The sequence below is a fragment of the Protopterus annectens genome, chromosome 6.part0 (assembly GCF_019279795.1).
Source record: "Protopterus annectens isolate FY-2018-M chromosome 6.part0, PAN1.0, whole genome shotgun sequence".
NCBI classification, from domain to species: Eukaryota; Metazoa; Chordata; order Ceratodontiformes; family Protopteridae; genus Protopterus; species Protopterus annectens.
The window spans coordinates 873,771,896-873,795,291 of NC_056737.1; the positions used below are offsets into that span (position 1 = coordinate 873,771,896).

Sequence of the window (23,396 nt, forward strand, 5' to 3'; positions counted from 1 at the left end):
TAGGAGTCTGGGTGATCTGTCCCTGCGGGGCTTACCTTGGCCCTGTCTGCTAGTTGCAGGAAAGGACCAGTGTTTTGAGGGAAAATTCCTGCTGAACCTAGGAGGTTGTACCTGAAGCAAATATTTTACCGTTTGCATAGATTTTGCTTTGTCCTCCATCTTTTTAAGCACCTCTTCTGCTTTTACTCCAAACAAGCAGTCCTTATCCAAGGGTGCATTAAGTAATTTAGATTTGGCATGATCAGGGAGAGGTTTCGTTCAACCATGCAGGTCTTCTAATGACAGATCCTGACACTGCTGCCTGCTTGAGGCTTCTAGGGCGTCATATCCACAGTGTAATGAGTGTTATCCACTTGACAAGTAGAGTGCAGTAAATCTAACTCTTTCGACTTGGTACAGTCTGGAAAGGTTGAAATCTTTTTTTTTTTAATAGTTCCAAAGTGTGCTGTTGATATTCTAACATGTGGAACTGACAGTTGAGTGCTCTCATAGCTAAGGTTGCAGAGGTGTATACTTTTCTACCATATCTGTCCAGAGCTCTGGAGTCCTCGTCAAGAGTAGGATCCTTTGCAGAACTAGCCTTAGCTCCTTTTGGTCCCTGTGTAATGACCTCTGGGTCTGCAGCAGGATTTCAGTACAGGTATTTGTGAGAATCCAGTAACCTAATACCAGTCAGTATTTCTGGGAGCAAGAGGGAGGGAGTCGGGAGTTAAGCTGGATTCATGGAAGACATCAACCTCCTCTAAGACTGGAGGGATGGCCAAGGGTCTCTGCTGGGGCAGGTCTAGAAACTCTTAGTCTTTTCTTAGGTTGAAGGAACTCTTCGGATTCCCAGTGGAAATGTTCCCTGAGGGTGTGAAGGGTTTCCCCAAAAGAAGGATCTGGTGGGGAGACAGAAGGAATGGATTCCTCTGCATCTGAATCTTCATAAGCAGGAAGAGGTTGTTCTTCCTCTTCAAAATCTGAATAATCAGTCTCCTCAGAATCCTATTCTGTCAGTATTTCAGGGGAAGGGGCTCTTTTCTTTTTAGAAGGTGTGGCCTGACTACCCCTGATAATGGTGATAAGATCCACTGCCATTTTAAGCATTTGAGCTTGGGGTGGTGGAAGAGTAAAATGGTGGCTAGAGGTAGTTTTCCTAGGAGTGGCCTTCTCTCTAGGCCTAAGAGTATCCATTGAGCCGAAAGAAACAGTAGTCGGAGATGATGTAGTTTTTTTTTTTGTCTAGAGTCGGTAGTGTTAAAAACCTCCTCGGAAGCCAGTGCCTGCATCGTAGCTCCAGACCGAACCAAGGCAGAGACAAACCAAAGGCTCAGAAGACCAAGGTTTCTGCGGCATACCGGACTCTCAAAGGGTCTTAGTAGAGGCCTGCTAAGGTATCTAATCCGGCACCAGGGGCTGCAAAGGTGCCTTGCTGCATTCCAGAGAACTGGTGACCTGCTTAGCGGTAGAGTCATCGGAAGGCTTAGCCTTGTGCAGTCCATCTTTATATGTTTTTTCAGAATCTCTACAGATTGTTGGATGATGGATGCCATTTTGGAATGCGAAGATGGAAGATGAAAATACTTGGCTACAAAGAGAGCTCTACAGCAAATGGTTCTCGCGGTAAAGAGGGAACAGAACTGGGAACGCCGTGGCCTGGGCCTAAACAACTGATGCAGTATGAATGGAAGTCCTGGTGGGGTATTTGCTTTCCACAGGAGAGACAATTAACTTTTTGGGACATCGGTTAGTGCAAGAAAAAAGGATCCCCAACAGGGTACTTAGCTTTTCACGTTTTCAGCTGCAATTCAAACTCTGGTAGCAACCGACCGGCACCCTTGCAAACTGGTTCTGCTACGGGCTCCACGGCAAGAAAGACTGATGTAATGGCGTCGGCTGCCTTCCTTTATAGGGACCGGACATCAGGCAGCAAGCTAAAGCACCAGACACAAAAAAACACTGTCTGGTATTCAGGCCGGCCAAGGTCTACCACAGCAGGGATAACCCACAGTTGATAACTGCAATAGTAAAATACGAAGAACATCTGAATTGGAAACCGTTGTACATCTCGTTGCTGGCTGTAATATACTAATGGCCGAAGGACTGTATACTGTAAGGCATAATGTGGCAAGACTGTTGAACTGGGGACTGTAAAAACATTATAGGACTAAAGTGGCTGAAAAAAAAGAAGTTATGTAATCACCATAACGTTCCATCTGAGTAGATACTTCATTTGTCTGCAACCTGTGGGAGTCGGATCCGACCTCGGATCCGAACCGGCAGCTTTCCAAGCTTCAAGATCCAAGCTCCTAGCTCCTCCCCCCTACCCATAATCCCTTAGTACCAACCACATTACCTCAGATCGGTTATTTTGCCCTATAGGCTAAAGACAGAGAAGAAATTCTCCAAAGGACAATAGGTTACCGAGGTTCGGGGGATGGCAGGGGAGGTCGGTTGCAGACAAATGAAGTATCTACTCAGATGGAAAGTTATGGTGAGTACATAACTTCTTTATCTGAAGTAGTTAATTCATTTGATCTGCAACCTGTGGGACAGAGTCCCCAGCTTACCTAAAGGCCCTGGGTGGTCCCTACGGAAGGATATTCCAAAGCACCACGGAGCCAAAGGAAGCCCTACTTCTGGAGATCATGTCCAGCTTGTAATGAGAAATGAACGTGTGGGAAGAAGACCAGGTAGCTGCTGAACAAATATCATCTACTGGAACTCTAGACCAAAAAGCTGTTGAGGTAGCCACAGATCTAGTAGAATGCTGACGGCAATCGGAGCTGGCTTCCCAGCTGAAATGTATGCTTGTCTAATACACTGAGAGATCCAATTTGCCACTGTCACCTTAGAAATTGGTTTGCCCATGGCTGACTTAGCATAAGAAACAAACAACTGGTCTGACTTGCGAAAATCTTTAGTCCTATGCAAGTAAAAACGTAGTTGTCTGTGCACATCCAATTTGTGCAATATGTATTCACCTTTGTTTTGGAAACTCGGGAAGAAAACAGGGAGATTAATAGACTGATTTATGTTAGTCTCTGTGGCTACCTTAGGTAGAAAAGAAGGATTAGTCCTGAGGGCCACCCTATCTTTGTGAAAAATAAGGTATGGATACTTAACGCACAAGGCTTGCAACTCTGATACCCGCTTGGCTGAGGTAATAGCAACCAAGAAGGCCGTTTTCCAAGATAAGAATTTTAAAGGCACTGAGGCCGCCAGTTCGAAAGGTGGTCCTGTTAATGTTTGTAAGACCAAGGTAAGATCCCATGGAGGAATAGCCGGCTTAATGGGAGGCTTTAAGAGAAACACGCCTTTTAAGAAGGCTTTGCATATCTTTGCTGATGCCAAAGAATTTATGCCATCCCCCACATGATAATGAGAGATGGCTGCAAGTTGGACTTTAATGGTGGACGCACTAGCTCCCTGCCTAAAAAGGAGGGATAGGAAGAGTCCAGGATAGTGGGAATAGGAACCGTAAAGGGATCTAAGTCCTTATCCTTTGCCCAGATGGAAAAGCGTTTCCATTTACTGTTGTAGAGCTTTCTGGTGGATGGCTTATGAGCTGCCACCAGAATGGCCTTAACCGGGGACGAGATACCGGGAGTCCTTGCCATTAATGGAACTGGATCAACCAGGCCGTGAGCCTGAGGTTGACCAGGTTCGGAGTGTGGCATCTCGTCGGATGAGAGATTAGGTCTGGTCTGGGATCCAGAACCCATGGGGGGGGCCACACAGACTGCAGAAAGGGGAACCAGACTTGTCAAGGCCAGAATGGGGCAATGAGAATCACTCTGCTCCCCAACCGACAGGCTTTCTGGATGAATTTCGTCATCAGAAGAAGAGGAGAATACGCATAAAGGAGACCGGGCGGCCAGGCATGAACCAGAGCGTCCCTGGGGGATTCCCCTCTGGGGGGAACTATCACGAAGTAATCGCTGCATTTTGAGTTTAGGGGAGAGGCAAAAAGGTCGCAGCGAGGTTGACCCCATTTGAGGAATATCTGCTTCGCGACAGAGGGATTCAGTGACCACTCGTAAGGGCTGAGAAATACCCGACTTAAGCTGTCCGCTAACATGTTGGACCGCCCCGGAATGTGCGCTGCTATCAGAAAGCGGTTGGTGGAAATAGCCCATTCCCACACTCTCATGGCTTCTCGACACAGGGGGTAAGACCAGGTCCCTCCCTGTTTGTTTATATACCAGACAACGGACATGTTGTCCGTCTGGATTGCAATAGTCCCCAGAGGTAGAAGGTGATGGAGAGCTTGCAATGCCAACAGCACTGCCCTCATCTCTAGGACGTTGATATGCAATGCAGTCTCTAGAGAAGTCCACGTGCCTTGGACGGACTTGCCTGCGTAATGCCCGCCCCACCCGAGGCAGGAAGCGTCCGTGGTCAACGTGGCTTTGACTGGGGGAATCACAAAGGATCTCCCTTCTTTGAGTTCCCGAGCCTGTAACCACCAAAGTAGGGAGTCCCTGCATGCCCTGCTCAGAGGAATCGGCATGCCCAAGGGATGGACCGATAGTGACCATTGGACCTGGAGAGTCCATTGTAACACTCGCATTCGTAGACGGGCATGGAGAGACAGGCCGATCGCTGCCGACATAGACCCTAACACCCTCAGGACTAATTCTGCTGGAGGAGCGGGGCTCCGAAGAATGTCCAAGACTTGGCGAGACAAACTGTTCAGCCTGACCGATGTCAGAACCACTCTGGAGATTCGAGTATCCGACCTGGCCCCTATGAATTCTAGGGCTTGAGTGGGGCACAGGCAGGATTTCTTTAGATTCACTGAAATGCCCAAATGACCAAACAGAGATAGGGCGTAATCTCTCGCCGTAACCAGTAGATGCTTGTTGGGGGCGGTGAGGAGCCAGTCGTCCAGGTAAGGGAACACCTGAATGCCCTAGAGTCTCAGGTGGGCTGCAACCACTGCCATGACTTTGGTAAACACTCTGGGGGCTGAGGTTAGGCCAAATGGAAGAACCCTGAACTGATGATGACTGGCTCCTAGCCGGAAGCGGAGGAACCTCCTGGATCGTCTGTCCATTATTATATGGTAGTACGCATCTTTGAGGTCCAACGAGCACATCCAGTCGTTCTCCTGCAGAAGGGGGAGAATAGATTGAAGGGTGACCATCCGGAACTTTTCCTTGGGTATGAACAGGTTCAGGGACGAAAGGTCTAGAATGGGTCTGAGGTCCCCCGTTTTCTTTGGCACCAAGAAGAACCTGGAGTAATAACCCAATCTGGACTGATCTGGGGGGACGGGCTGGATGGCTCTTTTTCTTAGCAACTCCGAAATTTCTTGAGTTGCAGACTCCCTTTGATGGGGTGGAACATCGGGGAGATGTTTGGGGGGGTGTGAGAACGGTATCGTGTAACCTCTGGATATTATCCGGAGCACCCATCGATCGTTTGTAATGGACTCCCAGTTTGACAGGTGCTCCGATAATCGTCCCCCCGACTGCCTCCAGAGAGGGACAGTCGGGCAAGCCCTCAGGGCTGTTGCGCAGGTCCGTCCGAGAAAGAATCTCTAGACCCGGGTTACGGCCCCCTCTGCCTCTGGGCCTGCGTCCCCCTTGTCCTCCTCTGCCTCTAGAGGACGAGTTGTCCGCAGCAGGATGGGAATGCTGAGATTTACGGAACCACAGCTTCTTTTGCCCCCTCTGATTCCTGGAGAAGGATCTTTGGGGGTTAGAGAAGCGGACTCAGACGGCCGACAGCATCTTCCCATCTTTTTCGCTTTGGACAAGCGTGTCGCGAACTGATGAGCCAAATAAGGCTGAACCATTGTAAGGGGCGTTCGCGAAGGACGCCTTGAAGGGATCTGTGAAGTCGCAAAGGCAGAGCCAGGAGTGCCATCGCAAGACTACTCCCACTCCGCTAGTTCTAGCGGCTCCTTCCGTGGCATGGGAAAGAAGCCGCATAGCTGTACTTGATATGGACTTTAGAGTGGCCATTTGAGTCTCAAAAACCTTTTTGTCTGGGACCGACATGGACTCCAGTGGGGCTGCAGCATATTCTTTAATTAAGTCACGCTGTAGCCTGATAGTGTGTGCCATGTAGTTCAGTGACCTTATGGCAAAGGTCGCTGAAGCCAACATCCGCTTCCCAATACGGTCCAAAGCCCGGGACTCCTTGTCCGGCGGATGGACTGAAGAACTTTCTTGGGCAAGTTCTTTCTTAGTGGCCACCGCCACCAACATAGCATCAACTGGCGCGCCTTTGGACCAAGAAGGTCTATCAGAAGGAGGGCTGAGGACCTTATCTGGGCATCTAGGGATAGGCTCCACGGTGTCGGGCTCCTTCCAAGCCCTGGTGGTAATTAGGTCCACCAAGGGGTCGGCTGGGGGGGACACCCAGGAGGTAGATGGGCCTGCCTCAAAGGCCACCAGAAATACGGACTCGTCCAGGGAGGGCTTTTGGGCAGACCACCCCCCTCTTATACGCAACATTTCCATGATGTCTCCAAATGAGACATCTTCGGGGGGTGACCTTGGGGAACCCTCCATATCATCCAAATCCGTATCCGTGGTAATGGACTCGGGGGAGTCCAGGTGCCTCCTTTTGCACTGGTGCTTCCGAGGCACCTCTTCGGCGGGGCTGTCCGAAGAGGGCTCGTCCACCGGGTGGTGTTCCTCCCTAGGAACTAACTGGAGGCTCTGGGGAGGCTGCCCAGATGGACGGATGATTGAAGACAGACCCTGATACAGTGGGGGCACGGGTGGATCCGAAGGCCCGGTCGGGGACCTGGATGACCTCGACAGTACCCTCTCCACCACCTCAAAAGCAGAGGGAGATTCACTGTCACCAGCCTGAGAAAGCAACCTCCTCGGCTCCAAGGATAGGATCGGGGTCGGAGCCGAAGCAATCGGACCCGAGGTAGTGGTGTACTCCGCTCCAATCGGCGCCGAAGACACAACCACCCCCTCGGATCTGATGCTCAACCCTCGGCCCCGAGAGCTTGGATCCGACAAGCTCGAAGGTATAGTTGGCGAAGACACTATCCCTGTTGGCGCCGATGTATCCCCGGATCCGAAAGGGCCTGGATCCGACAACTCCGAAAACCGATAACGGGTCGGAGAAGGAGTGATCGGGGCAAAAATGGGGGCTGCACTCCCTCCCAAGGGGGGGAGGCAAGAGCATCCCCATCTGCATCTGGGTCTGTAAAAATCTTCGCATCATCCGATCCATGTCCGCTTCGGAGATGCTTCTAGTAGACCGCGAGGAGGTAGTCGAGGCAGGCCGGGAGGGCCGCCTCGAAGACCTTGAGGGAGACCTATCCTCCTCCTTCGGCTCAGGAGAAAAGGAAGAACGGAGCCGAGAGGACAAGGATCCGGAGACCCTCTCAGGGGACTTCAGAATCTTTTCAGGCGGAGCTGAGGGATGAGACTCAGCCCGCCTCTTTGAAGTATGGCCCTCTCTCTCTCTATGTTTCTTCTTCTCCCTGTGGGAAGAAGAACCAGACTCCACAGAGCTAGTACCCGATAGGGGAGGTTGAGTCCCGGATACAGCTAAGGGCGTAGCTTGAACCCGGCTGGGAGAGGAAGAAGAAGCCGATTCCTGAAGGAGTTTTCCCACCAGGATCAGCTTGTTCTTCCTGTCCCTAAGTGCCCGAGGGTTGAAGGACGCACAAATTTGGCAGGCCTCCGACAAATGTGCTGCCCCCAGACATAAAACGCACTGAGTGTGGCCATGGGGAAAGCTTGTGGCCACACTCAGTACATTTTGAAAATATAGCCTTAGACTCAGCCATAAATTCTCTCACACACACACAGCCAAACACTAGGGGGGGGGGAGACAAATTTAAACTAAGGAAAAAAGAGTTTTTTTTTTTTTTTTTTAAGTGGGTTTTGAAGGATTCGACACAAACACACACACAATTTAAACTAGAAATAGCTATAGAAAAAGGAACAATCTCACCAGGCCAGGAGCTCTTCACTAAGAAGCAACTGTCTTTAGCCACGGCAAAAAACGATCTGAGGTAATGTGGTTGGTAGTAAGGGATTATGGGTAGGGGGAGGAGCTAGGAGCTCGGATCTTGAAGCTTGGAAAGCTGCCGGTTCAGATCCGAGGTCGGATCAGACTCCCACAGGTTGCAGATCAAATGAAGTAACTACTTCAGATCAATGGATACATGAGCCACAAACCATCGCAGAAAATAAAGTTTACATTACCTGGGATCACCCATTACTAACAGTTCAAAAGACAGACGTTAGAAAATTGGACACAATGGTCCATGAAAAGACAAAAATAGCATCGCTCACTGAAATTGTCACACCCAGTGACTACAGTGTCTTGTGTACAGAGAGTCACAAAATACCAGGATCTGCAGGCAGAAACAAGAGCAATGTGGAAGATACCCAGGCAGTTGCAATAGGAGCAACGGATCTTATAAAAAAATAATCTACAATCTTATTTAGATACGTTACTAATACATGTATCCCCATACAAATTCCAAAAGGAGTCATTACTGGGCAAACTCTAGGTACTGCGAAGAGCACTTTTGGTTGACAGATTGAAACAATACTAATTTCATGAACTTTAATCGTACTTAGACTTAGGAATGGGGTCCATTCTCGTCAAGGTATTAGAAAACCATAAGATTTGGATAGATTAAAAAAGGGATCTAAAGATTGCTAAAGCAATAAATACAACATGCTTGGTCTTTTGCTTTTTCTTAAGTGGGACGCCCACCCTAACAACTCTCAGCATCTCAGTCCTTTGGTAGGATTCAATGATCATTGTGAGAATCTCTTCTCAGACTAAGATTTGAGAAATACCCCTTGGTCCACTGGAAATAATCAGTCACGGTTTCCCCCCTCCATGTCCAAAGCAGCCATTTGAAAAGCCTCAGAGGACATGCAAGAACTCTGAACCGTGCCAGCCCTCTGATGGGGTTGTGGCACAGGAATCCAATGTAAGCACACAACATTCTTCATGGCTTTCATTAGCTTCTAGAGAGACATCTGGTGAAGGCTGAACAGCAACCTGATCAGGCCTAAACATTTTGGCCTTCTTGAAAGAAGGATGTCCCTTCTGATGGGAGGATTCCGCCACAGCACCTTGAGCCAACAATTTAAGACTGTTTTCAACATACATAGAGAAAGACAAGTGACTACCCCATGCTCTCTCCAAGTACCTAAAGGTCTACACAGACAACACCACAGTGAAGCGGAATGTCAACAAGCAGGGGGACACAGTCTTACCTTGTTTGTAGGCTGGCTCTTCAGGCCTGGGATCAGAACAAATGCTTAACAGATACAGCACTGTGCATTTTCATGGGAAGCACATAGGCAAGAGAGAGACACTAGTTGTGCCAGTCTTTATGGGGAAGCCAATTCCCACACCGATTTACCTTACTGGATGAAATGAACACAATTAACAATAGTGGAAAAAAATAAGGAAACCCCAAGTGAGGCACTTAACTAAAGACAGCTTGGTAATCAGCACAGCAGACGGGGTTTTCAGATTGACGTTTGAAATTGCTATCTGGACTTGTAGCAAACAGGTTGAGTATTTGTGTCCATATGTTATGCCTTAAGCAGAGAGCATACATTTGACGTACAATGCCCTATAAAATCTAAAGGCTTTGGTATACTTGCTGGAAGTTGGGCTATCCTTGGCAGAAGATCTCTTTGCTGAAAAATACAGCAATAGTGATACAGAAAGACATCTAGGCCAATGTAGTATAAAATGAAAAACTCAAGTTCCAAAAGAATACTTACTGGTTTTGAAAATTAGCCTTAAAATGTCAAACCCCTGATGAGACATTTACTTCAGTACCAAAAAATGAAGTTGCAGGTCTCATTTACAAAAATTTCCAGTAAAATCTTTGGTGGGAGAAGGAACCTGCTCAAGATCTAGGATATGCCCAACTGCTAAAAGTCTAGCTGGATGACTGGCATCTGCCTGAATTTATTCTCACTTAGCTATGTTGGACTACAATGATGCTTACAATGAACATCTTTTTGAATAACAGGAAGGAGGAAGGAAGGGGGCACTGCCTGGAGGTCCTCATTCTAGAAAAATACAAGATTGGGAATTTAACATCTGGCTTGTCCCTGACAGATAACGTGTTCTCCAGAAAAGTCAAAAGATTTTGCACTCAAAACATTATGACCATATAAAACTCTGAAGTGTACTGGAAGAAAAAAAACAATAGCACCCAGGTCTGCAACAGTTTAGAGGCATTGAGCAGAGGATATAACAATTAAGATAAAAGATGCTGTGGAAAATCAAAATAGACAGCTGTAGAATGCTACACTTAAACTGCACATCAACATAAGCCCCATTTTTTGTCAGTTAAGCAAATGTAACATCTTTTAACAATGGTCAATGTTAATATACAGCAAATTATACTTGCCTCTTCTCCTTCCCTTGAAGAGATGCCCAAGACAATGGAGCTGTCCTCATTCAGGATAATGCTAGAAACACCAGCAAACATCTTCTTGAAGTGTTTTTGAAGCTTTGGGACATTCTTGCTGTTACCAATTATTTCAAGCAAGTCTTCATCACCAACAAAATAAAATCTATAAAATAAACATAAAACACTTAAAGAATATACATACTTGACACATTTACAAATGTTTTTCCCCCACACTAAATCTAAACATTTAAAAATTGCTGCCCCTAAAAATAAAATATGCATATACTTAATATCTGATGACCTTACATAACGTCTTCTAAAGTGGATTATACTATTGCCACTTCTATAACTCATGACACAAAGTTATTCTATTTTCACTTGGGGATAAGGGTACTTAAGGAGGTACCAAGCAAGATGCCAGCAAAAAGTACAGTTGTGCAAAATCTTAACATTGCAGTAGATGTTCATCTCTTCACTGTTACAGTATTCTTAATCATAGGGAACTTCTGCCAGCGATAGCCTAACGTCCAGCCAGTATACCAAAGCCTTTAAATCTTTAATGCACTGCACATCACATGTATGCTCCCTGCATAGGGCACAGGGCATAAAGGTGACATATGAACACAGTTACCCAGAACTGAAATGCCCCAGTACAGAACAGCCTCCGTAGGACAAAAAGGAAGCTATGTACATCCAAAAAGAGAAAATGCGAAAGGAAAAAGGGGGACCTCACCCAGGAGTGTAATCAAATCAAAACACAAAAGAAAAACGTGGGCAGAGGAAAGGACCAAATACTGCCAACAGTGAAGAGAAGGACATTGACTGTTATTAAGATTTTATACAACTATACTCATCATTCTTTCTTCCTATCCTCTGCATCTTGCTCTGTCACACCAACCGCCTGCATGTCCTCTCTCACCACATCCATAAACCTTATCTTAGGCCTTCCTCTATTCCTCTTACACAGGCTCTCCATCCTTTTCTTTTCCCAATATACCCATCATCCCTCCTCAGCTCTTGCTTTGTCTCCAAACTGTCAAACATGAGCTGACCTCTAATATACCCCGATCCTAATCCTATCCATCCTAGTCACACCCATTTGCAAATTTAACATCTTTTAACTCTGCCACATCCAGCTCTGACTCCTTCAATTTGTCAATGTCTCTGTCTCCAACCCATATATAACATCAGCTCCTTCTTCACACCTTTAGACCTTCACACACGATTGCAAAATCTTAGCATCTTTAACTCACCACTGACTCCTGCCTTTTCCTTTTTTGTGTGCTTGCCTGTCTCATATAACATAACCTTCAAGCACTCACTACTACCTTCCTTTCACTCCTCTTCTCCACCCATTCCACCCTGCCTGTACTCTCTTCACCTCTCTTCCACATTCACCATTACTCTGAACTGTTGATCCCCACCTTTAACAACTCTACTCCCTGCATCCTCACCATTCCTCTACCCTCCCTCTCATTTACACACATATATTCTGTCTTAGCCCTGCTGACCCTCATTCCTCTGCTCTCTAGAGCATGAGTCTCCTCAACCTGATTCCTACTCTCACTACAGATCACAATGTCATCACAAACATCATATAGTCCACGGGCCTCCTGTCTCTCATCTGTCAACCTGTCCATCACCACTGCAAATAAGAAAGGACTCAGAGCTGATCCTTGATGTAATCGCACCTGCAGCTTAAACGGATCTGTCACTCCGACTGCAGTCCTCACCACTGTCCTCTTCTCTAGGCACCCTGGCAACTCTTTCTGACCTTCTCTGTATTTCTCCATCAACACTCTCAGAGCAAACATTGCATCTGTCATGAAACCATACTGCTGATCACTAATCATTGACTAATCAGTTTTATCCCTCTGTAAGTACTGCAGTCTGCACATCACTATTATTCTTATAAAGAAAAAAAAAAAAATTTTTCTCCACTCCTCAGGCATCCTCTGACTTCCCAAATTTCATTAAACAATCTAGTTAGAAATTCACTGCCATTTCTTTTCCATTCTTCATCCTCTTCATCATCCAACCTTCTCTCTCTCTCATTCTTCTTCATCATCAGCCTCTCAAAAACTACTCATCTACTCTCACACTCTCCTCTCTTGTGAGTACCTTTCCTTCCTATCCCTTCCTTTATCACATGCTGCATCTTTCCATCTTTGCCCATGTCCCTCTGTCTAGCTAACATCTCCTTATACTCATGTCTACTTTCTTCATCTCTTTGACAATCCCACTTCTTCTCCAGCCTCTTCCTCTGTATACTCTCCTGTACTTCATCATCATCCACCACCAGGTCTCCTTGTCCTCCTTCCTCTGTCCAGATGTCACACCAAGCACCCTTTTAGCAGTCACCCTTACTAGTTCTGCTGTAGTTACTATTCAGCTACTCTACTCCTCTCCCCCTCCCAGTCTTAACTAAAACTTCTTTTTCACACTACCACTTCACAATCACCCTTTTTTTTTTCCACCATTTTGGCTATTTTCCTTCCCTCCTCTCCTCCTCTTCTTGATCACCACCATTCTACATACCACTACTCTATGCTGCTTAACTACACTTTCACCTGCCACCACTTCACAGTCTCACCTCACAAAGCACCTTTTAGCAGTCACTTACTACTAGTTCCTAGTTGCCCAGTCTGTTCGTAACTCTCCTCTCCACAGTGCCTGTCTTAGCTCTTAACTAAACTCCACTTCACAATCCCTTTTTTATTTTACATCCAACATTTATGGCACAGCTTGCTGGCTTTCCTCCTCCTCTTTGATCATTGATCCTGTGTCATTCTACATATCTATGCTGCTTAACCTTCCTTTCACCAAAGACTGGCCCTCCTACATAGTATATAATCAACTTGTGAGCATCTTCCTCCACTCTTCCTATGCTCCACCCTCTTCTTAAAATACGTATTCACCACAGCCATGTCCATCCTTTTAAATCCACAATCATCTGACCTTCTGCATTCCTCTCCTTAACACCATACCTACCCATCACTTCCTCATCCCTCTCACTTCACCAACATGCCCATTAAAGTCCGCTCCAATCACTAGTCTCTCACCCCCACAACTTCATCCAACTCACTCCAAAATTTCTTTCTCTTCAACTTGAGGAGCATATGCACTAACAACATTCATCATTACACCATCAATTTCGAGCTTCTATACAACTATACTATGTCCTATTATCACTGCTGCAGTACTCTTAACTGTAGGTAAAAAAATAAAAGCTCAAGAAAACTGGAAGGTTGAAGGCTGGAAAGAGCCCTCAACAAACCCATGCAGGATGGCCCTAGCAAAACCTGCGCCAGCTCTAGAAACCAAATCCAATTTATAATGCTTAGTAAAGGTATGAACTGAGGACCAAGTAGAAGCTTCAAAGACAGAAATGGTTTCCAAACCCTTGTAGAAAGCACCAGAAAAAGCAAAAACCCTAGTAAAATGACTTCTAATTGAAGACAGACACTTGCCATGAAAGGAACAACAAAAGGAAATTACCTTAAATACCCAGAAGAATATAGTTTACTTGGAAACAGCAAAACCTAAAGTCCTGGGATGAAAAGAAAAAAACTGGTCAGACTTGCAAAAGTTGTTAGTTTTATCCAAATAATACCGGAGCTGTCTGTGCAAATATAAGGTATGCAGGACCACTTAACTAGCAAGCTGTGGAAAAGAAAAAAACAAAGTTATTTATCATTTTATGTTATATTTGTTAACCAGGATAGTCCGTATGGATGCGAGCCCACTTTAAGAGTAGGACTGAAGAGAAAAGCTCCATAATAAAAAGGAATAAATGCATTAAATATTTTGAAGTATAAATATAGATTAGTGTCATTAAGTGTAACCAACTGATAAAAATATTATACACCGATACAACAGAAGCCTCAAAATGTTAGGAGAAAGAGTTATTTCATACTCGGTAAATTGAGAGAAAGTGAGGCTATGAGTCAGGTTGGTTGAGAAAATGAAAAGAAAGAGAAGGGGATTGGAAGAAGATATACCAGATATTTAGGGGGGGGGGTTCAAGATGGGGAATAGGCACACAGGAAAGAGATTAGCCTGGGTTGATATACAGGAGCAGATCCAGAGGTTATAGAAGTAGTCCTTTAGTTGCTTCTTGAATTGAGTTACGTCAGTGACATTCAATATATATTGGGGAATAGTTTCAGATTTTGGAGATATAATGTGAAATAAAGGGAATCCCCAGTCCTGTTACTTTTGGAGACTTGCAGCAGAGTTATCTGTAGATCGGAGGTAACAAGTATTATACGGTTTGAGTAAGTGTTGCAATGCTGGGATTCTGTCAGGCTGATTTACTAAGTGATGGGTAAAAATAAGTTGATTATAGATAAGGTAATGGGGGAGTGCTAACCAGTTTAACTGTTGTAGGGAGGAGCAGTGGTGTGACCTATAAGGGGAGTCTGTGGCAAATTTGGCTAGTTTATTATGACAGAAATCAAGTTTGGAAAGTTCAGTTTTGCCAAGTGTAGAAAAGATGGGAGAAGCATAAAATAGAGTAGATAGAAAAGGAGTCCTAGAAATGTTTAATCTGTATTGATTTGTAAGAAATAGTTCAATGCGGTAGAGATCCAAGTTTGATATGGGTTTTTTGATCGTTTGAGATAGATGAATATCAAATTTCAATTTATCAATGATAACACCTAGTAACTTACTGTGAGGTGGTGGTTATGATTGTATTAGATGCAAGTATTTGGATAGAGGTTGTTGGCATAAAATGATTTAGTGGGGTGAAACAGCATCAAGTTGGTCTGGTTTACGTTCAGTATAAGGTTAGCTTTGGAAAGCCAAGATTCTACTTGAAGAAAGGATTGTCATGTAATGTCTTGTAGCAGTGAAAAGGAGAATTCATTACATATTCGAGTGGAGACATCTACATATTTAATAACTGAAGCTAAATGAGTGGATTTGTGCAACTGGTTAGTGAAAATATTGAACAGGGGTCGAAATATGGATCCTTGTGGGACACCAATATTAACAGGGAGTAGAGATGATAGCACTCGTTTCCACCTAACAGTTTGTTGCCGATCGGATAGGTAACTATGGAACCAAAGAAGGGTAGAGGGACTAATGTTTAAGGTGGCTAGCTCTGATAGTAGTTTCTGGTGCGAAACTGTCAAAGGCCTTAAAGAGGTCTAAAAAGATTGCAGAGACAAGCTTATGGTTTCTATGGTGATTTATAGCAGTGGTAAAGCTGAGGAAGGCGGTTGTGGTGCTAAGCCATGTTGAGTGTGAGAGGAGTTTGTTAGATAAAATGTGATTTTTAGGAGTTTGGTATGAATGCATCTTTCAAGTATTTTTGAGAGGGGAGAAAGGATAGGCCTATAGTTTGCGAGTTCAGTGGAGTTTCCTCCTTTATACAGAGGAGTGATGTAGGAGATTTTCCAGAGAAGTGGAACAGTTTTGAGCGACAGAGTGATTAGGATGGATATGGGATATGCAATGACCTCTGCTGCAAGTCTGAAATTCTGATGGTAGATCATCTGTAACAAGGTTTTTTTTTTGTTTGTTTTTAAAGAGATTTGCATACGAAGTGAGTAGGAACAGGTTGAAAAGAAAAGGAATTTGTGCGATGATTGTTAACAGTAGGAACCTTAAGTGGTATATTTTGTTTTTTAGTGATAAGAGAATGTATTGAGTTTACGAAGAAAGAATTAAACTGAGTTGCTATATTATCTCCCAAGGATGATGTGGGCCAAGGATGATGTGGGTAGGGGTAGTGTTATCAGGTTGAAGGAGCTTGCCAATGGTGAACCAGAATTTTTTGGGGCTGTTTTGTTACTTTTGTTGTGCAATGATATGTTTTTCATCTGCTTTTATTTCAGATTTAGCTTTATTTCTAAGCAGTTTGTGTCGAGTTAAGGTACCCATGCCTTATCCCTTTGTTTTAAAAGATCTTTGGTATGTGATATCCATGGTGAATGTTGCATTTTTATTCAAGCAGTTCTGCAATGGGCTAGACTATCTAGGATTTGTAGGAAGGTACTGTTAAAGTGTTGAATTGCAACATCTAATGGTAATATTTTTAGGGGACACCAATCTATTTGTTGGAGTAGACAGATGAATGTTTGGATATTAAAATTTATTTTATTTCGGATTAGTCAGAAGACTTGATTGTCTACGTGTACTAAGATTGCATCTAAGCAAAAAAGTTGGTAGATGATCACTGATGCTGTTTGGGAGACAACCTGCTTGGAGAAATGAAGGGGATTTGTTAGTGAGAATCTAGTCCAGAATTAAGGGCCTATTAGCAGTTTAGTCAATTCTTGTGGAATTTTGTATAAACTGGTAGAAACCATGTAGATTAATAAAGTTTGTAGAATTACTGGCATCATAGGTGGCGCAATCTATATTGATGTCTCCCATTAGGATAACTCACGATGGTAGGTTGAGGAAAGTCAGTGAAGAATATCTTCAACTGTTGAATTTTCATCTGGGGGTTATATAGATACCTACAATCATCAAACTCTTGTTTTTATCAATGTTAAATTTAGTGAGAAAAATTTCAGCATTATTAAAGGAAGATTAGTATTAAAAGTGTTACATTTTGTTTGAACATTATGGCTACCCCACCCTCCTCATTTAATTGGATAGTCAAAACTGTAAATGTTATATCCAGGGGGGTAGGATTTAATTGTTTTTAATATGTGGTTTGAGCCAAGTTTCAGTCAGATCAGCGCAGTGGTAGCTTTGTCGCCTCACAGCAAGAGGTTCCCCAGTTTGATTCTTGGCTGAGGTGCCTTCTGTGCAGAGTCTGCATGTCTTCCCTGCGTTCATGTGGGTCATCTCCGGGTTCTCCTGTTTCTTACCACATTACAAAGACATGCGTATAGAGCGTTTCTCCCAGGCCTCCACTGAAAATTGGCTTGTTCCAAGTTGGACTTTCGCAGTTAATTGTAAAAAAAAAAATAAAAATAAAAATATATCAATATGGTACTGTCAGGAGAGTATACATCTAGTAGAGCATACAGATCATGAACTTTTAGTACACTTCAGAGAGTTGTGTCTGATTTAAGGGCAACTCTAATAACCTTGGGCATAAAAGGCTTAGTATGACAAGATAGACTGTTTCTATGGGAAAAAAGCGCTGAAAAGTCACCATAAGGGCCTGAAGCTCAGAAACCCTCAAGCAGAAATAACAGCAAGTAATAAAACGGTCTTCCAGGTACAGAGAAGCTGAAACTGCTGGCTCAAGAAGATCCTGAGTAATTTCAATTTTTCCAGAACAAAATTAAGGTCCCAAGGAGGGGGAATAGACTTCCTTGAGGGCCTAAGATGCAGGATGCCTTTAAGAAACCATTTGACCTCAAAGTAAGAAGCCAAAAGAAGATATGAGAGAAGACGGGCAAAAATAGCTGACAAATGGGTCTTCACAGAATAGGCCAAAACCTGACCACAGCATCGCACACAAACAGGAGAGAACCAGAGGGACCCCCAATGAAAAAGGGTCCTAGCTACGAACATGGCACCGACAAAATATTTTACACTTGGACATAACACTTTATGGCTGTGGGTCTCCTTGCCACCTGTAAAACCCTAAGCATGTCCTGAGAAAACAGGTGCCCAAAAGAGATCAAAACCCTATCACTCAGTCACCTGATGGACGAGAGACCCCTTGCCCTGTTTCAGGAGGTCCAATCAGTGAGGTAACTTGTGACTGCCCCTGGCCAGATGCATTATGAGGGGGAACCAGTACTCCCTTGACCAAAAGGAAGTCTAACAAGATTTTTGGGGAGTCCAGCTAAACCTTGTGCAGGACTCTTGGAAGTTGAAGAGGAGGGAAAAAGAGAAATATTCCCCTTCCAAGAGAAACAAAGGGCATCAGTCTTCCATGACAGATGACATGGCACTCTAACAGAAGAGGGGGAGCTGCCGCTTCAAAGGGGAGGCAAAGAGATGCATCTGAAGAATACTCCATCAATGGACTATGTCCAGAAACAGGTCTCTGTTATGCATCCATTCGTGAGTCCGTGTTTTGGATCTGCTCAAAGAATCTACCATTAGCTTGTGCTCTGAAGGAATATACACTGCCTTAAGAGTTAGCTGAAGACCGACAGCCAGATGCCAAAAAGCAAACCAGCAAAGACAACATTGTGTCCTCCTGTTTGACGACGTACCAAAATCACAGTGCTATCGTCTGTGTAGACCTTCAGGGAGCCTGGAGGAAGCATGGGGTAAAAAGCCTGACAGGCCATTATCCGAACTCTCAACTCTGATGGTATGTTGATATGATCAGACTTCTGATGGGGGGCCCCAAACACCCTAAACTTTCAGGTTATCATAGGAAACCCCTCAACCCAAGTCTGAAGAGTCTGTGAACAGCTCTTGGGAAGAAATCAGAGGCTGAAAGGAAGGCCCGGGTTGAGGATGAGTTGCTGAATCCATCACTCGAATTCCCTCTTTAGACAAGGAAGGAGAGGTACCATGAAATCCAGATGATGACAATACTGAAGCCAAACTCACAAGAGGTATCAATGAAGCTTCTTCAAATGCAGCTTGGCAAGAGGGAGCATTGGAACAGAAGAGGCTATGAATTCTAGGGGCCAAAGAAACTCCTTGATTGGAAAGGCAGGCAGAGGTTGAAGATGCACAGACAGTGTGTCAAGGACAAAAGTTTTGGAGGTGGAAGAGAAGCCAACATAAGCACTGTCTGAATCTTGCAGCCATGATAGTGAACCCCAGACTTTGAAAAAAAGATATGAATTCCAGACCCTGTAACAGGTAACTAGAAGGAGTCTGAAGCAAAAGGTCATCTAGATAAGACGAATATGAATCCCTTGGAGCCTGAAAAGGCCATCACAGGAGCAAGGAATTCTGTGAACATTCGTGAGGCAGTACAGAGGCCAAAGGGCAAAGCAGAGAACTGAAAATGAGAAAAGTGTTGCATAAGGAGAGATCCAGACTAGGCTTCCAGGTGCTCTCCTTTCAAGGAACCAAGAGCATTCTGGAATAGAATCCATTTCCTACTTGGGAAAGAGGAACAGGCTGAACAGTTCTCTGGTCCACCAGGGACCCAAGAACTTCTGCGACTGAGGAAATACCTGAAAAAGGAGGGAGACCTCCACACCATGAAGTAACCCTGACAGATAATGGACAGATCCCAAAACTTTGAAGTGATTTTTCAGTTTAGAATACAGAGAGGAGCACTGAAAAAACAAAGGAACCTGGCTGAGGATTTGGGGTGGGTGTCCAAGACAGGCAGACTTGTCAGATAAAGGAGGCTTCTGGGCCACAGGAACTTAAGACTTGGAAGCAGCTTGCCTACCATCCTTCCTGCCTTTAAGTGGCCTGACAAAGATGCCTACAAACAAGAGCAGACCTATTAGGATGGTTCCTCTGGAACTTAGGGATGAGGGACACAAATGTTTAAGGTCCTGCAAATCTTAACCGTTTTCATGACGAGACTTAAAACTTAACAGGAACAGCAGCAGTCCCAATGAGATTTCAATCCAAAGGAGCATCCGGCAACTTGGCCTTAATGTTTTCAGGTAATGACTGCAGTCAAAGCCAAGGATAAAACCTCATAACAGACTCAAAGGCAACAGCTCTAGAAAAGGCATCTGAAGTATCATAGCTGCACCACCAGAGAGGCAGAATCCAAAACAGAAAGCAGAGGACTTTCTGATCTCTCATTCTGAAGGAAGTAACTTGGCAAGCCAGGCCACAGTACATCTGGTCATGTGGGTCTGGTAAGTAATGGCCCTAAAGACAAAGGCAGTAGTAGTAGTATACACCTTTTTCAAATCCTCTCCACGACCCTACTATCCTTATCCAAAAACAGGAGATTGGTAGAGTGAAAGAACTTAGGCTGGTCAGAAGAGAGCGACACCAAAGCATGATCAGCAAGAGGACACAAACAGGAACTGAATCCTCAGGTACCTTATAGAACCAGTCATGTGTCAAGACCTGGGGAGTGAGAATCAGATGAATTAGAGATGGCTATAAAAGGTACCTAACAAAGCAGCCAACACAGGAGCTACTGCAAAAAGTTTAGGCGTGTTCACCTGAAGCAACTCAGAAGACCTTTTCAGGATATAAGATACCCAAGAATCCCATTAAGTGTTCCATCGTTCCAGCTACCATGTTCCCAAAAGATAGCTTCTCCAAAGGAGACTCTGGGCTAATAGATTCCTCTTCATCAGGGTCACAAATCACGGGGGAAAGCATCTGGGAAGACTGAAACAAAGACGCCCTCATCAGACTGAACACTCATCTAAGGAATCAGGCTCCCTAGGCCTTGAATTCGAAGGTGGAGTGGGTACAGAAAAACTTGGGGAGGCTTCAGGGCCATTAAGGCATTGAACACACCCAGAGTAAATTCTGACATTCCCCTTCAGGGTCATTAGGATGAACAGAACAATGTTTAGTCTTCTGTTTTTTTCTGTTAAGGACATCACCCCTAACGCTGGAGGTTCTGACCCTCAAAAGGATTCAATAAGAGTACCTGGAACCTCTTCCCTGACCAGAATCTGCAGAATCAATCAGGGCTCTCCAAGAGGACCAACCGTGGTTCCCTCTTAACAACCACAGCAGATGCCTGCAAAGCTTCAAATGACGTGCAAAAAGAAAGATCTATGCCAGCCTCAAATGGGGCTGCAGCACAGGAATCGAAAGCAGCCACCAGACGGCCTACAAACCTTCACCCGCTTCTGAAAAGACATCCTGTGCAGGCTGGACAGTCAAAGATCGGGCTGAGATTTCTTGGCCTTCGTGCCCAACAGATGTACCTTGGGGTTAACCAATTAAAACATGTTACCCCCCTGGGCTAACTGTTTAAGCCACTGGTTCATGAGACAGATGGCCAGGGAAAACAACCTGCTTCCAAGAAACTTGAGCACAAATGCCTTGCAAATACTAAAAAAGTTATGGTCATGGGAAGCACCCAAACAAAATGGGCACTGTTTCTGATAATCTTTATGGGGCATACGCCTCCCACACAGACATTTTTCCTTCTTGGATGGTATGAACTCCAGGTAAGAAAAAGAAAACATAACCAATTGGAAGAAAAAAAAGACCCCAATGGGGCACTTATCTGATGATTAGGTATTCAGCAGAACAAATAGCATTCAGATAGATGAGTGATGAAATAATTCCAACTGGTGGCAAAGTAGTTCTAGGCAACTGTGTCTGCATGCCACCTTTATGCCCTACGTCCTATGCAGGGAGCACAAGAGTAATGTACAGCACATTCAAGATCTAAAGGCTTTGGTATACTGGCCAGACGTTGAGCTATCCCTGGCAAGAGATCCCTACAGTTAAGAATACTGCCTTATCACTGGTGCAAGATGCATGAGAAAATGCGTTTATATACACTTTTGAGGATAAGAACCTCCAGTGTTAGGGGTGATGTCCCTAACAGAAAAAAACAGAAGACCAAACATTGTTCTGTTCATCCTAATGACCCTGAAGGGGAATGGCAAGGGTTGGGAGGGTGGCCTAATGGTGAATGTGTTTGCCTTACAAACACAAGGTGCAGGGTTTGAGTCTCACAAGGGATAATTGGCTAGGATTAAAATGGCTTCCAAGGGCAGTTAGTTTAGTACTACCCTATGAACCTATTATATCACATAATCGAAAGATGAAAATAGCGAATGTTATTTCATCGAACCTAAAATATCTAAACCACATAATATTGAACATTCGGAACAGTGAATTTTTTTCCTTGGGAAGAAATTTGCAATTCCAAAACAAACACACACACACACACAAGCACACCTAAAAAACATCAATACACACACATACACTTATAATTCTACAACTAATCTTACATTAAACTATACATACTCTATCTATCCACTTAACCCAAACCCTAATCCTAAGGTCCGTCACTATCGCACACTCACCTAACCCGCGCCCTAACCCTAACTTAAACGACCCCTAAACCTAATTCACCTAACCTGTGCCCTAACCCAAACTCAACTAACCCATGCCCTAATCCTAACCACCACACAATCGCACACTTAACTGAACCCGACCCATAAATCTCCAAAACAGCACTGAAAATAGCGAAGCCACAGAATCGGCCAACCAAATTCTTTCCCTAGGAAAGAATTCGGTGTTCTGCAGCTTTGCTATTTTTAACGTTCGATTAAAACGGGTCGACATTAGAACATTTGAACTTTTAAAACTTCGATGTTCTGATACAGACCCGAGAAAATAGTGTAGTCAACAGTGGGTAAGCAGTTACCACACTGGGCTGACACAGATAACTAAAGGGATTTCATAAGCAGGTGAACAAGGTCTCACACAAGAACACAAAGTAAAAACTTATCCCACTATGCCTATCTACACACTAAAGCCCTGTGACTTAAGATCCGGTAAGAGATGTAGCACTGCTGTATACCACATAACATGGAAAGTACAGTTGTGTAATAACCATAAATGTAGATGTTAGAGTGTATTCACTGTTCCAGTCATTACACTTGGGTTTATCCTGGCAGGCTACCCGCAGTCGGCCTGAATTCCAAAGTCCTGGTCCAGCGTCTGCTGCTGTCCCCTTCCCTGGCGTCAGTGTGCCAGGGGTATATAAAAGATGCAGCAGACGCCATTTTCTTCAGTTTTTCTTGCACCAGATGTCAGTTGCCCCCAAAAGGGTAGGCTAAAAATTCTGCTAATAAAAAAGCATGCAACAACAAACATTATCTTTATCTACAAGCAAATACGCCACGTAGGTTTTATAGAATAGAGAAGTACAGATAAGTCCCAGCAAAGAAAGGGGGATGGTGGCAGGGTAACCTGGACTGCAACAGTGAATACACTCGAACATCTACATTTACAGTAGGTACACAACTGTACTATGTTCATAGTGTTTCGCTGTTGCAGTCATTACACTTGGGTTGAATCCCAAAGCTGAGGTTGGGTGGATGGGCTGAAATAGAATTAGGAGTGGCTATGAGGCCTTGCAGAACTGCAGTGGCAAAGTCTGCTCTGGATTTAGAGTAAAGAGGTAAGTGATAGTGTTTTGTAAAAGTGTGCACTGAAGTCCAAGTTGCATCCTCCAAAATATCCTTGGTTG

General features: G+C 44.5%; 1 protein-coding gene across 1 annotated transcript in view; it reads right to left on the bottom strand.

Annotated features, from left to right (window-relative positions):
* The window catches only part of DYNC1H1 (dynein cytoplasmic 1 heavy chain 1), a 3,754,902-nt gene that overhangs the window by 2,257,355 nt on the left and 1,474,151 nt on the right, over positions 1-23,396 (bottom strand). The window contains exon 35 of the mRNA XM_044073590.1: positions 10,361-10,526. Coding sequence (XP_043929525.1) covers positions 10,361-10,526 — 166 coding nt within the window. The remainder of the gene's footprint in view (positions 1-10,360; positions 10,527-23,396) is intronic.